Here is an 18721-nt window from a genome sequence, read left to right on the forward strand (position 1 = left end):
CACTACCACCCATCTAGTTTGCAAGCTCCCTTCTAATCTCGAGGTTGCAACGGGGAAATGTTTTCCTTGCAGTAATACTCAACACTCCTCTATGTGTTTGTTTACTTGAGAGACACTCTACACGATACCTCTTCTTGAAAACATATCTCCCTCTTTCCTGCATGGCAGCACATCTCCACCAGCTGCAAAAAATCCTCTCCAATGAACAGGAATGCCTCTTCTGCTATGTGTGGCTTCTGTTTCACAAGGTTACTGAGGAGCCTAAAGCAAAAATAAGAGGGGCAGAGGGGTTATCCCTGAGCTGGCAAGGTCAGCTGCATGGCTGTCATACTCACAGACACACAGACCATCCTTGTCTTCCCCTCACTCCCATTCTCTTCAGGTTAGAGATGCTGAAAAGGGACATGATGGCCTCATAGTATAGACAATGTTCACCTCTAGCTTCAATTTTCATAAGCCTTTTTCTGCAATTCTACTTTTTTGTTTACTTGTTTTTACATGACAGGGTTTCTCTCTGTAGCTTTGGGGCCTGCCCTGGAACACGCACTCTGTAGACCAGACTGACTTTCAAACTCACAGAGATCCACCTGCCTCTGCCTCCTGAGTGTTGGGATTAAAGGTGTGTGCCACCACCACTGCCTGGCCTTGACAAAAAGGTCACATTACTTTAGTGATCATCATGTAATTCCTGCTGAGATAAGTTTGGATCTGAGTGAAAACTATCACAACCACTTCTGCTGTGTGGGCCAGGATGGGTGAGGTCTGGAGTTTGCCATCTCCCAATTATAGTACCTCTATATTATCTTCAGTTTTGCTTTGAGTCAGAAAACCTGAAGCTTTACTGTCTGAACCCAGATATAGACTATCAGAGAAGGTACAACTTAGAAGTTTGAAGTATTTGCTTTTATACCCATTTATGGCTGTGATAGTTTTCATCCAATAGATTAAAAAACAATTGAAGGCATACTCTGATCTATTTCTCTGTCCCCAGATACTCAGGTCCATTCATGGCTCTCCTCCCTACTGTCTCAGCACGGGTAGCTAGCCTGGAAGAAGGCGGGTCATAGGGACCTTTGTTTCCAAGACTGGAATGCTTCCTGATCTTTATTGTCTTTCAGTCACTACTGCACCTGTCCCAAACATGGGCAATAGAGAACAGGTCATGGGCAGCAGTCAGTGTGGTCACCAGCAGGGCAGACTGGGCTCTGGAAGTAAAAGGGAAGCAAGGTAAGGAGAATGTAGCTCTCTTGGCTCCCCAAATCCAACTCAAATGGTGTCCATGAGTCCTACAAAACCCCGGGGGAGTATGGCCTGCAGATCCAGCATGAAGCAGTAAAAGGAGACTTCCAGCTTGGTGTGGTGCCCATCTGGCATGCTTCCTTCTTATGTCTGTTTTTGTTGGGCATGACAGTCCTTACTGTGAATCCAAGTGTTTGGGAGGCAGAACCAAGAGGGTCTGTGAGTTCAAAGCCTGCATGACCTACATAGCAGGTTCCGGATCAGCTAGATCCACAAAGTGAGACACTATCTCAGAACACAGAAACTTCCATATTCCCCACTGCCAACTCACACCCTTCCTCACCTGAGGACACACAGTGCTGAGACAGTAAGGGCTGCCAGCATCGAGACAGCACAGCCCACACCTCCTGTCTTCAGAAATTTCCAGAAGACATGACTGGCTTTCAAAGTGCAATAATGCCTACTTCTGAGAAGTTACATGGAAGAGCTAAAGGAAGTCATGCCATCTCATCTAAGCCCACATGGTTGCTAGTTCAAGATCCCAGGCATTTAGGTAAAATCTGTGGCGGTGGAGAGTATATATGAAGAATTTGTTTATAGTAATTTATCACAGAAATTGAAGATAATTTTTATGTCCAACAATACTAAATGGTTGGATTCCTATAGCAGAACATTACAAAATGCTGTTGTGAAGAATAATGACAAACTATATATAAAATATAGACACTGTAATACTAATAGGAGAAATATTTAAAATAATGTAGCTGGATGTCAGCTTTCCAAGTATGTTAATCTTTCCTGTGTCTCAGTCAATGTGCTCATGGTTTTATTTATGATATTCAGTATTATGATTTCTGTTTTCATTGGAAAGTGTCTTTCATTTTTCATTTGCAACAGTGGTTTCAGATTCTTTGGACATATCTGCCAAATCTGCAGGGTGAGGCTCCATCCCAGGAGCCATGAGTAAGATGTCTAGCTAATAAGACAGGCTGGGTCCATGGAAGCAGGAAGAACCCTGTTGCTGCCTGCTGGGTCCCCAAATAGACTAGGTTCCCCATCATACAGGGATGGGGCACTGACTCTTTGTAAAAGTGCCGTAAAAATGTTTTTCTCTGAAGTCTGCCAAACCATTAAGGCACATCAGCTCTGCCAGGGGAGCACCCCTGAAAGCATGTCATCCTGGGAGGTGGGGAGGAGGACAACAGCTTTGCAGGTGATGGAGGTGGCTCCAGGGCTCCTCCCAGTGAGTCCGCAGTGGTGCCAGAGCTTTGGGGGCTGTAGTAGAGGAGTGTCTCACAACTTCCCCCTTGAGAAATGTAGATGGTTGAGGGCACAGAAGTGCTGTACAGGCAGGCTGTAGCAGGAGCTGGCAGGACCTGCGCTAGTAATCATATATAATCCAAAGACTGGTGGGCGGGAAGCAAGTAGAAGTGTACCCACCATACAAATGTGACATCATGTGTTCCTATGCCATGCATGAGTTTTTAATGTGCATCTCTACATTGTTGGGCTTGAACAATACGGTTTTCTTCTCTGTCTGTCTATACATGTATATGTATATAAATGATCACAGTTACATGTATCCTAAAAACAAGTCAATATTTAAAATCAGAACAATACAAATTTTCTAGCCAACTGTTCTATTCATACCCAGTCTTCATTCCTTTTGTTTGTTTGTTTTTGTTTTTTTTTGGGGGGGGGAACAGGGTTTCTCTGTGTAACTTTGGAGCCTGACCTGACACTTGCTGTGCAGACCAGACTAGCCTTGAACTCACAGAGATCCCTCTGCCTCTCTGCCTCTCTGCCTCTCTGCCTCTCTGCCTCTCTGCCTCTCTGCCTCTCTGCCTCTCTGCCTCTCTGCCTCTCTGCCTCTCTGCCTCTCTGCCTCTCTGCCTCTCTGCCTCTGCCTCTGCCTCTGCATCACCGCCCGACCCTGTCTTCAATCTTAACTAAACCTAAACTGACACCCTCTTGAATGAAAACACTTCATGCCAATTATGTCTACGTTGAGTGTATAATCCAATCGGTTTATGCCACCTTTGAATACTAATTATCAGATTGTAACAAACTATTATTCAGACTGAGAAATATTCTTCCCAGTGCAGTTTGGTGGGTTTTGTCTCAAAATAGTTTCCTACTAACACAGAATCACTTGTGGCACTCAAATGCACTGTGCAACGCAAAGAGACTTCAACTCAAGTCCCAGGCCACAGAAACAGGAAGATCAAATCATGAAACTTGACAGCCTACACCACCGGGCTCCCCTGTTCCTAGATATCAGTTTGCAGTTCCTTTGTCTGGCCTAAGGCATTAAGCATCCCAAAGCAGTTTACAGAGACAGGCTTTCTATTAGCTAAGGCAAACTCTGTAAGTCATAAATTAGGGCGTGGGTTAGTTCATCCACTCACTGGTCCACCCTGAGTATGTATGAAGAACATTTGTGTGTGCCACAAGGGCTTTGTGAGAGCCAAGAAACAGATGGTAAACTAAAAGACCCAGTACAGAACCTACCATGGCACCTAGCACATCGAAGATACTCAACGAATCTCAAAAGAAATAACAGTCTGATGGTGATTGGTGGTGGTGGAGGTGATGATGATAGGACCACTTCACCCATTTTAAAATATGTTCCTTCAACAAGGGTCTCCTTCCTTACACACGCACACATGACACATTCACTTATTAGCAAATAATCAGGGAGTGCCTTGACTATTCTAATGAAGTCTTCAGTTATAACGAAGCCCCCTCACATGCACTTCCCTCTATCTTCTGACTCACAACCGCGAGTTCCCAAACACCTCCATGACTTGATACCTCCTGGAAATATCTTTCCTTTCCCTCCCCCAAAGCAATGGCATTCTTTCCCCACTAGTTTCTGGATGCAGTTCTCAGAATGGCCAGTAGAGGGAGGACGAGCACACGGACTGAGTTTGGAAGTTCGCCCTGTAATAAGGAGAAATGGCCTTGTGCAGGGCTGGCGAGGATGGATCTCCAATCACCCGGATTCAGGATTCAGGGTGTATGGAAATGACATTCAGGACGGGAACATCGGGGAGTCCTATTACTTACTTTGGCCACTGCTGTTTCTATAACGGGGATGCTGGTAGGAGGTCTGTGCTGCCTGGCTGCAGGCTCACCCCACACAATCACACAGGGGATCCCTTCGGGGTTGATTTACCTCTTCTGTCCCCTACTTGTTCCCCAGCCCCAAGCTCAACTTGGCAGCCTCTAGTCCTCTAGTTTTTCCATACTTCAGTTTCTAATTTACCTTTTAAATGTTTATGTCCTGTTTAACCTTTGTTACTTCTAGTCTGTTCCCATGGTCCTGTTTCCACAGTATTTAGTGTTTATTAAATTATCTATCATTTTATTTAAAACAAATGCTTCTGTTTATATACTATCTAAAATTAATTATCATTTTTAATTGCTTTTATTTATGTACTTATTTATTTTCTTTGAACTTCTATTACCTATTTTCTTCTATTCGGTACTAGGGATAAAAGGCAAAGCCTTACCCAGGATGAGTATATACTCTGCTATACTCGTTATATACTATATTCCCAGACCTTTTCTTATTTTTTCCAGATTTGAGAAAATCTCACTGCATAACCCAGGCTTGCCTAGAACTCGCTGTGTAGCCCAGGCTTGCCTAGAAATCACCCAATCCTGAATAGCTAGGATTCAGGCTTTGTTCCAGCAAGCCTAGTTACTATTTCCTTTTATCTCTTACTTCTCAGTTTTTATAACCTCAACTCCTGCTTCCTGTACCTGTTGTGTGGTCTCCCAGCAAACCTTTACTTTTTCATCCCTTGTTTCTTCACACTTAAAATGGTGTACTGATGTTACCCACCCCATGAATTTACAGGGAGAATTTAATGAAGCAATAACATAAAGTGGTACCAAGCTATGTCCAGGGTACTTCTTCAAAGAGCAGCAATTCTAGTTTCTAAAGGGGAAACTAACTTCTTTCTTAATGTCTCACACCAAGCCTAAGCTAACTTAGAATCTTTTAGTGGAAAGATCCAATGTTTAGTGTATAGTGTTTAGTTTAAATGCTATAGGTATATACACATTTCCATGGCCTAATATAAGTTTGTAAGGTATTGTTTGTCCTTGTTTTCATGAAGTCCAACTACAGATTAAGAATATAATAACTTTATCTCATTTTCACTTAGCCATCAGGTAATAAAAAAGTGTTCATTCTTATTACTGGAAGGAGGAGAATGATGTAATTATATTTTAATATATATGCATATACATATATACATATACACATACATACATACATACATACATACATACATACATACATACATATGAATGTGTCCTTGTGTCCTTAACACAGGGTACCTGGGAAGAATTTTTCACTGTAGTTTCAGAAAAAGGAAAGAAATTGCTTTATTGCAGGATTCCTCTGACTCCCATCTCTAGCGTGCAGTGCTACTTTCCCAGGAAAGAAAGGAAATTAACGACTCCCAGACTTAACAGAATGTTTTCAGCATGGAAAACCCTACCTACTAATGCCTGGACTTCAACATTTTGGAGGAATTTATATTCATGCATCCTCTGCCAATATTTTCTTAGAAATTTGCTTCATTCTCATTAACTGACCAAGCAGGGATTGCAACACAGTAGCTATACTGGCTAATTTGTCTAACACATTTAATCCCATTTGATTTCCAACAGACATTTAGCTGCTGTTTTCATTATGCAGAAGTCGTATCAGTACCAGGCTTAAATTTCCCCACATCAGCCCCCCTTGTTGGTAGCAAAAACTGAAGTGAACAAAGGCTTACTTTTGCTTTTCAATTTGGAGTGCCTCCTCCTGTGCTTGGCACAAGTCATCTTCAAGGCTGATGACTTGGTCACAAGACAAAGGTGGAGGAATGTAAGTTCCATCGACTTGCAGGTCATCAAAGCATGGCTTTCTGAAGGCATGGGAGCTGTCACAGCAGTGGCTCACTCCAGCATTGACAGGCTTGGTGTCATGTCTTCTGCACAGAGCTCCAAGGATCAGCTTTGCCTTTTCCAAAGGAGAAACAAAGTGAGAGCGATACGTTCATGTCCGTTGTGCTTTTATCCATAGACAGTGACATTATCTCTGCACATCCCCAAACTGTACTTTGTTCTAGCACCATCTAGGTTTCACTTTGGGGGGAAACAGAAGGTTGTCAGTGTAGACTGAGCCCCAGCTTATGCTCCCTATTCGCATTACTGTCAGGCTGAGGTGCACTTGAGTCACCTAGAGGTTCCTTCCTCTATCATCTGATAGTCCAGTTTCAGCATGAGATTACAGCTTCTCACCCCAACACCACCAATTCAGCATCCAGTATCAAGCCCACCCTACCGCCAGTATGACTTGGATGTGCAGCCTGATGGGACTTCTCAGCCATCCGGTGTCTTCCAGCACTGTGCAGACATCTGCAAACAACTGCAGAGCTGACACACAGTAGGTACTCCATTGGTGTTTAAACTCATGACCAGAGAGCCTGGTCCTGTTTCCATTATCTCCCTCGCTTTCTTGACCCCTTCTAGAACTGTCTCCTTGCCTTGTTCTCATGCCAGTGCCTACAACTCAAATGCTCACCCTAACAGTGTCTATAAACTCTGCTTATGTGACTCTCGAGTACACCGGCCACCCAAATGCCCTTTTACTCACGTATGCGAGGATGAAGTTATACAAACCAGTCAACACAAACATTGAATTATTAATTCATCCATTTAGAAGTAACCAAGACAACGTCCCCAAAGCAAGGCTCTAGGAACATACAAATCTAACCAGGTGAATTCCCCAAGGAAGGCATGATTCCATAACAAGAAAAAAAAATTAAGTTAAAATGAAGGTAAGGCTAGATAATAACTTCAGATTTTTAATAGCTGCTTTATTAGAAGAAAGGCTGTAGCAAGTTAGCATAAAGGATACAGTATCCTGTGAATATAGGACAAACAAAAGTAGCACTAAACAAGAATTCAGAAATGTTGAGAGACCTAGAAGCTAAATCTGAGGTCTAAGCATCCTGCAGCTCAGGGCCAGTCTCCACCGGGAAGAAGGAATATGGTTATAAACATGCTTCAAGAGAGCCTGGAGGAAATATATGCAAGGCTATTCCTGCCCTTCCTTTCATCTCATGTGAACCAATCTCCCACTTTAATCCAACTTCTCAAATATTTTGGCCAAGAAAAGGATGGCCTGTAACTACAACCAATGGTCTCTGGGAAGACGTTGCTCCTTGTGAGTGGACATACTTGAGTACTAACACATTAAATATGGTGAGTTCCATGGGCATTCATCAGACATCTGCAGCATCTTTGAAACTCCTAACAAAGTAGGTTTTGTCAACTTTAAAACCCAAGCAGTAGACTCCTGTAAGTGACCCAGGGGAAAGTTTTGTGAATTTAATGACACAAGTCTGAGAGGGGATAGTCCTCCCCTACTGCTAATTAAAAAGAGTTAGCATGAGCTGCCTGGAAAGAGTCTCCCCTGAGGATTCTTAATCTCCTTTAGTGGGGCATAGAGGTTGATTTCTGGGGACGGGAGAGCAGAACTTCAGACAGATGGGAGGTGTGTCATAACTGGACTTAACGCATCCTTGACACAGGCAGATTGCAGCTCTTCCCTTAATGGGCAGCATCTACTGGCAGCCGCTGCCATCTTCCTCGTGAATGTCACCAACTCATGCGAAGACAGCTGTGGGGCTTTCTTAGTATAAAGGACTGTGAGCCTAAAACAATAAGTTCTTCTTACTCTTGGTAATATGCACACCACATACATAAATACTCATCTACACCAGCAGCGGGGTTCAACATGTGGGTCACCACCCTTTGGGAGGTTCAATGACCCTTTCACGGTGGTTGCATTTTAGATATCCTGCATATCAGAATTCACATTTTTATTAATAACAGTAGCAAAATTACAGTTATGCAGTGGCAATGAAATAATTTTATGGTTGGTGGTCACTACAGCATGAGGAACTGTATTAAAAGGTTGCAGCATTAGGAAGGTTGAGAATCACTGATTGACAGTTTCCCACGATATCCAACATTATCTCTGATGTAGGAGGAACCCGGCATTAGACTAGGTTTCTAACCTGTCCTAATGGCTCAATGGGTAATTAGACACAATTGCCATTATCCTCACACTCCATCCTAATCCATCTTTATTGGACTAATCAGGGATACATTCAGAGCTAAAAATTAGTCATAGAGTAAGCAGTTTCTGGGAAGAGCAGTGGGTGATGAAGCTCCTAGGGACTGCCTTGTGTGGAGCGGCTTGTATCCTCCAAGGACTCCCACCCTAAAGAGTAGGGGCAGACAAGCGCAGTGTGGGCGGTGCAGAGGGCTGTGGGTGCTGTGAGTTAAGTCAGAACTTTAAAACGACTAAAGTCTCTGGCTGAAAACTAGGGAAGGAATTGCCTTCCCCTCCATTTTTCATAGTCCATTCACTTCAAAAAAACCTTGTAAGGGTTTCTCCCCTCATTGAAGCTCACACAGTACATATTGAAAAACGTAGTTACATTTCCATCAACCATGAGTCAACAATGTCTTTTTTAGGGACTCAGAATCTAGGGACATAGGCAGCTCCCCTTTCTCCCAGCTTTTTTTTTTTTTTTTTTTTTTTTTTGGTGTTGGGACGGCTTGGCTTGGGGAAGAACCCTGCTGCAAGTTACAAAGTACCTCCTTGCTTGAAGACATAGGAAGGGCTTTGGGGGTGGCCCAGGACAGGAGCAGGGCTGTTGATTTCTAGAGACTTGGTTCATGCGAATTAGGACCATTAGCAGGTAAAGTTAGGGTGAGTTTTGACAAGGTCAAATCACCTTGAGGACTAGTCATTGTTAAGAATGGGTTCACCAGTTATTGTGCGGAATGGGTTGTCTTCCCAGCTGTGGCCAGAGTGGGACTCCTGTCTGTCTTTACAAGCTGTTAGTGGACAGCCCAGGATGCACATCACATTCTGGTTTAACGTTTATCCAATTAAGAAAAAACTAGTCTCTTTTAATACTACCTTGACAAATTTTGTTCCTAATGACAGTTCCCCAACAGTGCATAAAAGATGACCTATTTCCCATGTCAGGAGGTCAGGCAGGACATCCAGAGGAAAGGCCTTCAGAACTGAGACATGACAATGCCTCTCTCTGAACAAGCCAGGTGACAGGCATAGGATAGGAAGATTTGGGACACCATTGACTGTGGGTTTTTTTTGGGGGGGGTGTTTTTGGGAGGTGGGAGGGATTTAGATATGTCATCAGTTTCACCATGACTTAAGGTAATGGCTTCTTCTAGAATGCAAGCAAGGAATAGAGCTATTTTAAGCCCAGTTCTGGCAACACAAGTCAAAAAAAAATGACCTGAATTGGAATAGTATTGTTGACAGAAAGACGTGAAGTAGTTTTAAAGAGAAAGATTATAGAACCGTGTGTTCAAGACCACAAACAATTAGAATTAATTGCTGCATTGCTGGCAAAAAAATGCACATGGAAGAAAGACAGTTTCTCCATCAGCCTGGGAAAGTCTGGGGCCTGAATTCTACTGTCTTCTGGAAGACTTTGTCACATTCTAAAGTTTAGGAGCCACAAATCTATCTAATCTTTGCAGTGGGCATTAGCAACTGAACATAACATAATAGAAAAATACTAATCCAAAAACCCTGCCTAAAAGAAGCAGGGCACGTTCTGTGATACATTATTCTGGACATTTAATTCAAACTCGGTATTATGAGACACTACATCAAACCAAACTTTTCTTTAATATTGTGTTTCTAAATGCACAGCTCTAGTAAGACCTCAGAGATTCCTAGCATGGGCTTTACTTTTGGATTACTTAATCCTTGATAAATTGGATTCTCCAGGCTGTTTGTACCCAAGGTATTCATATTCCCTTTGACAAGTAACTAAGGGATTCATCTAGTTCTTCACTTGGTGGTCAACATGCTAACTTTGCCTGAAAAACCTGACTTGAAAGTGACAAGGAATCCTGGATTCTAATCTCTATTGCAGCTTTGACTCCAAGTCACAGTCACAGCCCCAAGGTCAGCTATGAGAGATCATGGTGTCCCTGCAAGGCCTGCTCTACTCCCACATCTCAGGGGCATCTGGGGAAGTGGCCCTGGATGCAAGATGGAGGTTCCCAAAGTCACATACATACCCGTTGAATCAGCACAGAGGGCTGGTTAATACTCAACTCAAGCTCTTAGCATGGGGATTAACCAACAGTCAAGGATGAACCTGGGCCATCTTAGGAGCATACCTGTCCTGGAAGTTAGGGCCCCCTAACTTCTTGTACAAGTCACAGTAAGTTTTAACACGGTCATGGCTTTCACAGACCACTCTTTGGAACATCTCTTTCTGAAAAATAGACATTGTTAGTGTTTATCCAGGGTCACAACAATATGTCTTGAGTTAGTATAACAAATACATTTTCTCTAATAGTTTAATAACAACATTTGCTTAATCACACCCCTTTTTTCAGTTAGTGAGTTTGAAAAACTTAAAAAAAAATATCATGTTTTTCTCTGAAAGAGAATTCATCACATGTTTTGTGGGAAACAAATTGACAACAAAATTGAAAAATCATTTTACCGTGATATAAACTCATTTGCAGGCTTAAATAATAAACTCTATAACCACAAGGCAAATCATTCATCAAGCCAGAATGAGAGAAGGAGAGGTAGCATATACATCCATTTGAATGGTCAGTGTGTGTGTGTCCATTGGTTCATTCAAAAATTGGGCTTTTTATAATTGCAGCATGCATACACATATATAAGCATAAAACATATAGGAATAGAGATATTGATGTGTGCTAAGCAGTCATGGTCCAATATAAACATTAGCTGCCATGGCTATAAACACATGTCACAAATATACACCAAAAGGAACCAAATGGAATTTTCAGTGCTGAAGGTAAATCAAACTGTTTTGAACCATGAAATAAATCCCAGTGAGAAGACATTAGTAACCATGCAGGCTCAACTCTTGGACAGGAGCACATTTGCTCAACAAGCCACCACAGTTTACCTTATCCTAACAAGCAGTATTCCACACAGAGAAAATGCCTCAGATTTGTAAGCTGATGGCCTGGGTTTTATTCTTCCCTTGTCTTTACTGCTAGTGTAAATTAGTCAAATTATTTAACCCTCTGAGCTTTAATCTTATCTACTGAAGCACAGCCTGTTTTCCCAGGCTACAGAGAGATTCAGATGGATGCTCTGGTGAGGCTGCCTGCTCTGTCTGCACATGTCCCTGCATGGTGCCACAGTTGTAGATGACTGTAGAGGCTGTCTTCGTTAGGGTTGCTGTTGATGTGATGAGGCACCATGACCAGGACACCTTGGGCAGGACAGGGTTTATTTGGTCTCTGCTTCCACTATTCATCACCAAGGAAGTCATGACAGGAAGGCAGGAGGAGTCACATGGAGGGGTGCTGCTTACTGGCTTGCTCCTCATGGTTTGCTCAGCCTGCTTTTTTATAGAACCTAGGACCACCAACTCAGGGATGGCCCCACCCACCATGGGCCTGGCCTTCCACAACAATCACTGACTAAGAAAATTCTCTACAGGCTTGCCTGCAGACTTGTCTTATGGAAGCATTTTCTCAGTTTAGGCTCCCTCCTCTCTGATGACTCTAGCTTGTGTCAAGTTGACATAAAGTTGTCCAGCAGAGAAGCCTGTGATTCTGTTCCATATCCTTCTCTAGAAACAGAAATACTGGCTGTACCTGCTTGAACCCAAACACCAAAAGACACGCCTTTGCCCTTCGTCCCCTCCCTTCCCCCCCCCCCATTTTTTGAGACAGAGTTTCTCTCTGTAGCCTTGCCAGTTTTGGAACTCACTCTATAGACCAAACTAGCCTTGAACTCTGAAAGATCACCTGCCTCTGCCTTCCAAGTGCTGGAACTACAGACTTGGGCGAGTACCTCCCAGAAAGTCTTGGCTTTTTATAACCATCAGTTAGAAAACAAAAGTCAGAAATACCTAGGCCTTGGGTATCCATGGCTGACAATCAAAGCTATAGCTTGTGAACACTCTGGCATCTCCTTGAAAACCATATACAAGAACAGATTGCTAGCTTGCAAGGGAAGCCTTTTCTAAGACATGGTACCAAAACTGGTTGCACTATCCTGCTACTGTGTCAAGCTGGCATCTGCATTCACTTCCAAGAGGACCCATAGTGGTGTACAGTTGAGGGTGTCTCATGAAGCACCCTATGAGACAGACAAGCCACTATGGTATGTGTGATGGTCTGGCCTTGGTTAGGGGGAAACCCTGCTTCTTGCCCAGTGGTCATAATTAACAAAACATGCAAACTCATTTCACAAAAGGGTGTGCTAACAAGACTGGGGCTTTCACTGTTTGTAACCACTAGTGAGAAACATGTTTAAAAATAAAGAAAGAAAGAATTTACCCCAGGGCTATGGCATTCCAAAGGGTTTTCTAACTTGCAGCATTTCTCCAGTAAATGTTTATATGTGGCAAACACTCTTAAAATCACTGGAACTGCCAACTTCAGGTGTCCCCTTGAATATTCATAAAGAAACCTATATTGTGTAAGACACATGAGAAGACAAAAATTAAAACCCAGAGGCCATGGGTTTGTTTGTTTTGTTTTTTGGTTTTTTTGTTTGTTTGGTTTTTGTTTTTGTTTATTTTCCATGATGACCATGGAATTGAACTGATTGTTTTAGAAACCTTGGGAGGCCCTCAGAAGGGCTTTATTGTTATGCTTTGAGATAAGAAAACCAAATCAATAAAATCAAATGATTTTCCAAGGTCACATGGTAGTGAATGACAGATTTAGAACTTGAACCTGAAACACTAGTAGGTTCTGGCTCAATATCTAGATCCTTCTATATGAGATCAATTTCAAGTATTCATAAGGGTAGACATATTTTCCAATTACCTTTAGGATTTCTTTTTTTAAAGGACCTTCCAGGAATGTACTTTTAAGGCATTAAATTATCTCCTTCCCCCACTCCTTTTTTAAAAAAATAAGCAGTGAGTGTGATTAGTCCAGTCATAATCTACACACTTGTCTGGGTCATCAGAAAGAAATAAAATGGGGCCTAAAAAGATGGCTCAATGGTTAAGCGCACACACTGCTCTTCTGAGGATAAGAGTTTAGTTCTAAGCACACACAGGAGCTCACAACTGCCTGTAACTCCTACTCAAGGGAATCAGACATTGCTAGCTTCAGTATGCACAGAAACATTCATACACGCATGATAATAATAATCTTTAAAGGAAAAAATAAAACTGATTATAGAATGCTCTCAAAACACAGGATTAAAATGAGGCCATTGGTGCTCCCTCATCAAATGACTCAGTTTACTGTTGGAGCACACTGCCTGGGAGTTCAAGCCACTACACAGCTTATGAATGTCAAAGCTAGGCTGGAACTTAGGTTCCCTGAACTCAGAGTTTCATGTGTCTTCTACAACTGGGTCTAGTCAGCACAGGTCCACTGACTTTTCAGTACCAAATGCAAGTTTAGGTGTTTATGTGAGTGCATTCAGATAGTGGTATTCAACTTTATTAGCTAATGTGTAAAATATAAGTGAGGTCATTTAGCATTAAGGAAAACTCTATTCTCTTGGCTGCCCAAGTGGCTCTGGAGGCATTTTTAGCTCACAGTGCTATTGTCTTAATATTATATATTGAAATCACCCCATGTTATTGTAAAAATTAACATCTACTTCTGAATAGCCACTAATGATGTTAATCTCCCAACTCTTTAATGCTTAAATGTTGTGTGCATTTGATAGAGTATATTAAATTAATTAGAATAGAAGTGCTAGCCAGGAATGCCAATTTGATCCTCTTATTTATCCCTGAGTTCCTCATTCATTCCAATGCTTGTAACACTTGACTATCACTATGCTCTTTTTAGAAGCCCTTACAGTAGTTGTCAACATTTGGGAATAAAGGAACTTCTACCTTCTCTTTCATGTGTTATTCACAACCACCCAACCCCACATTCCCACATGGCATTGTGAGTGGAGCTGAATAACTAATGACAACTTCAGACTCCAGAAGCATCGCCCCCTTGGCCATAGGACCCATCCTTGGCCCCAGTTTTGTTCACGATTGTAACATCTCTCAACTGAATTCGTAAGCACCCAGGGAAAGCTGTATTACTCTTGTAGAAAGTCATCCTGCTTGTCACTGAATTGCTTGCAGGCAGACTGAGCTTCTGTAAACCTTCTGAGTGACAGGGGTGAAAGGTTGGGCTTGTCATCATTTCCTGAGTTGATAATGCATTCCCCACGGAATGGTTCTGGCTGTTCACAGCACTGAGCAAACTTGCTGGACAAGATGGCCTGGTTGGAGCAGGTATAGTTCATGAGCCAGTGCTGAAAGACATGAGTGGAACAGTTATTATTTGATTGCTTCATTCTCAACTTACCTGTTGTAATTAGAATATCGGAGGGAAAGTTGATATTATACACTGCTTTACTCCAGACAAATGAAAAGGCCCAAGGAGACATCCATTATAACTCATTTTGGAAAGAAATACTTGCCTAGTTGGCCTTACTTAGTGTCCCGAATTTTTATCTACCTAGCAAAAAGACAGGAGAAGACAGATTGTTTTAATGTTTTCACTTTTAGTCCAAAATCCACAGTAGTCTTACTCTTATTGTAGGATCCCAGTCTGGGAAGCATTTATCCCAGGATCACATTATCCTGTCTGTTACTTGGTGTAGTTCATGCTGCTATTCTACTTGCATATCGGCTTAAATGTACAGAGAAGTGGTTATTTGTGTGAATTAGGAACTCATGGCCTATTCAAAGAGTCAAATAACTAAACAAAACAATCACAAAATGGTAATATTAGAATATTTAGAAGATCAATATGATTCTTTAGAAGAAATCAAAGAAATTGACAGTCTAGATAGGATGGAGGGCATGGCGATAAGTCTTGTATGACTTGAGTCACAAAGGACAATTAGAAGTTAATTTAAAACAAGTGAAGACAAAGACATCCTAGAATTATTTCTTTTTCTATGTATATAAAATCTTAGTGGTAAGAAAGCATGACACAGTTGGGAAAGGGTCATTTGAAAGTTGTTTGTTGAGAGAATTACTTGAGGCTTAGTGAGACTAGGGGCTACTGACAAGGAGAAGTGAAAAGATATTTTAACTAAAGGGAGTGAAGGAAATGAGACAGAATCCAGGATTACGTGGGACAGTGGGAAGTATCAGTCACTAAAACTCATGTTTGGGGACAAATACAGATGAGGACAGTGACTGAAGAGGGAGACAAAGGATGACTTGAAGCATCTATAAGGCATTTACAGGGAGATTTGCCCTAAGCAGTATTGGGTAATCATAAAATCTAGGACAGGATGATGGGGAAATCTAAGTCTAAGAGTCATATGGAAGGCAAATCATGGGGTCAGTTTGAGTCTGCTGAGTGTAAGCTGGTTAACTGGGGAGCCAACATGCTCTTGGTGGATCAACACAGCCAAGAAATCAGTGCCTCCTGTTAGGGAGGAAAGGTGACTCCCCTGCAGGCAGCAGTTCCAGGAAGGAAACCGCCTGCCTGTGACTTCTGTTGTTGCCTTTAGCACTAAATGTTACTGGGATAAAGGTGTAATGGGAGAGTAGGGGCTAGAGACTGAAACATCAAGATTAATATAAGCAAAACCAGTATTGAAAGACAGACAGATAGGGAGGAGTAGGGATGGAGGGTGCTTTCTCCCTTTGCTCACTAGTCCACCTCTATTCTCAGGAGTTCCTTCTCTTTTGTAATAAATGATCTCTATTTCCATTTCCAACCACATGTGCCTGTTACACACAGGAATCTAGAAACTTCAACAAGTGCCTCCAGGCCACTGTGGCCTTTGCTTATAACAGGAGTGAGTGTTCCATAGGATGACACCCAGGAGACAGCTGTCAGTGGACTTCAAATGACCGGAATAACTTTTAACTAGGACTCAGGCAAGTTGCCCCACCTAGTTTTCAGACAGGCAGGAAATACAATTCACATCCAGAAGAGGTCTAGACAGGAAGAGAAGAGAGAGCCCTTGCTGGGTGAGTTCCAGCACTGCCAGTGGACAGGAAGGCTGGGAACAGAGCTGCCTGAGATACTGAATTTCAAAGGGTGGTAAGAACCTGTTAAGGACAGAGACATTCCAAGGTGAAACTTTCTCCCTCCATCTGCTGCAGTGGAGAAATAAACTAATGTGGTTGACAGCTAAAGCGCTGCCCTTGAATTGCCACTTCCTGACGGTGAATTAGGGAAACTTTCTCACCTCCTGTACCTCAACTCCCTAGTCTGCAAAAATGCGTAGTAAAAGATATACTTGGTAAGGCTGTGGAAAGTAAATTTGTCAGGAATAAAACGGATGTTCAAAGTGTCAGATAAAAGTGAAAGGGTTAGACTTGCTACTGGGCACTAGTATTTAAAAAGTGAGTGTTGTGGCAATTACCACACAGTCTTAGACAGCTGTTCCTACAGGGCTTCAGAGTCAGAGAGAAGCTGGGAGAACTTACCTGAGTTCTGATGACTGACATGAGAATATTACATTAGAACAATATCAAAGATTAATGTTGGGAATAAGCATTCTCCTTTTGGTCAGTGTGAAGCTGTGACTCAATATGGCAAAGTGTAACAAGCACTGTAAACAGCAGACAAGCCTTGTAGACATGCAGTTCTACTGTGTGGAATATGAAGATCTTTCCTCAGAGCAATAGGAGAAATGATCTAATTAAGAGAGAAATCTATTAATACTACAATCGTGGGAGATGGTAAATAAAAGAGATGACTGGTTTGGAAGTGTAATTCAGTGAGGTAGCACTAGCTTAGGGGATACAAGGCCCTATGGTCAATCCCTAGCAGCAGAAAGGAAAAAAGAATATTGTTCAAAATAAATAGTCTTAATATAATTGCATTTAAAAGAATGGCAATACCATCAAGCAGCCAACCAAAACATCTGTGATAGAAGCAACAGACAAAACTAAGAGGAAAATCAATATAATTAAAAGCATAAAGCCAGTGAGTGAGTCCAAGAATTTGTTTTGGAGAAGGCCAATAAATTCCCTTTTCAGCATCAATTAATTAAAGAGAAGCCCAAATATACAAGAAAAAGGGCATACAATTACATAATTGATGGTGTTTTCGTTTCAAATGAAAGCATCCTCTAGAGTTCTATATCCCTAAATGAGAAAATGTTAATAAGCGAGATTTTTGAGGAAGAATTCCATTAAATGCATGACAAAGTAAACAGTTGTGTCTCAGTCTAAACACTGAATTGGTGTGTACTGAATCAATGCCACTCCTGGAAAAATGCAGGACTCCCATGAGTCTTTTAGTTAAGAGAGCATTTCATTGCTGTGTTTGGAACAACCTTGAGCATTGGAATTTCCAACAAAACTATTGCCATTGAGCACACTGCAAAACAGGGACATTTGTTTGTACTGTGAGAGCTGAAGTGAATACAGAACAGTGCCTTGTTCAGCCTCACAAAGGTGTAGTATGTGTGCATTGGGTGGATCAAATTTTTGGCTGCTCTGAGTGTGTGTTCACCTGGGAACAACCATGCAAGTGTTGTGAGTACTGATTTTGCATCTGGGGAAGCAGATTAATTCAGAATGATGGACTCCATGAACAATAAGGATTTGTAGGAAAAGCATTGAGACTGACGCACAGCAGAAGGCATGGAAAAGTATCTGCCATTTTCTATCTCTACCTCAGCCTCAGGTTCAATGAACAAACTCAAATAGAGGCTTCTGGTAGGTCCCTTGCCTCTACCTCCCTGCTCATTGTGGGTATGCTAGGATTATAAATGCATATCACTTTTAACTTGACATGTGTTCTAGTCCTCACACTTGCGTGACAAGTACTTTCATTTATAAAATCCATTGGTGAATAAGTCAAAAGATAGAAAACCAAATAACCATACGAAGATGAGAAAATAGTACCTACGTACTGGTGTTCAGAACTGTGGTGATATTTTGTTTATGTTGTAACAAATAAAGTTTGCCTAAAAATCAGAGTGCAAAGTTAGCCACACTAGTTAGCTATAGAGGCCAGGCAGTGTGGTACACACTTTTAATCCCAGCACTCAGGAGACAGAGGTAGATGGATCTTTGTTAGTTCAAGGGCTACATGAAATCAATCCAGTCTGAAAGAGAAACAGAACTCACACAAAGGTGATCCCAGCCCTTGAAGTGGCACGCCTTTAATCCCAGCACTAAGGAAGTGGGGACAGGAAGGGATATGGCTGGACAGAGAGAGGAATATAAGGAGGGAGGAGACAGGAGCTCAGGGCAGTTTGAGGAGCAGTGCAATCTGAGGAGCAGTGCAGTCTGAGCAGTCTGAGAACAGGGTTACCCCTTTGGTATGAGCATTGGTAGAGGTGAGGACTCTCTAGTGGCTGGCTGCTATGCTTCTGTATCTTCAGCATTAACCCCAATATCTGACTCTGAGTTTTTATTATTAAGAACAGTTAGAATTCATGCAACACAGAACCCATCCAGAGTAAAAA

At 42.0% G+C, this 18721-nt stretch overlaps 1 protein-coding gene across 1 annotated transcript in view; it reads right to left on the reverse strand.

Moving 5' to 3' along the window:
• LOC127232272 (alpha-fetoprotein) overlaps nt 1–18721 on the reverse strand; it is a 45456-nt gene that overhangs the window by 6833 nt on the left and 19902 nt on the right. The window contains exons 8-13 of the mRNA XM_051198298.1: nt 14370–14584; nt 12640–12772; nt 10483–10580; nt 7814–7961; nt 6036–6262; nt 129–261 (exon numbers count right to left, since the gene is read on the reverse strand). Coding sequence (XP_051054255.1) covers nt 129–261; nt 6036–6262; nt 7814–7961; nt 10483–10580; nt 12640–12772; nt 14370–14584 — 954 coding nt within the window. The remainder of the gene's footprint in view (nt 1–128; nt 262–6035; nt 6263–7813; nt 7962–10482; nt 10581–12639; nt 12773–14369; nt 14585–18721) is intronic.

Source organism: Phodopus roborovskii, unplaced genomic scaffold, assembly GCF_943737965.1.
Source record: "Phodopus roborovskii unplaced genomic scaffold, PHOROB, whole genome shotgun sequence".
Lineage (NCBI taxonomy): Eukaryota > Metazoa > Chordata > Mammalia > Rodentia > Cricetidae > Phodopus > Phodopus roborovskii.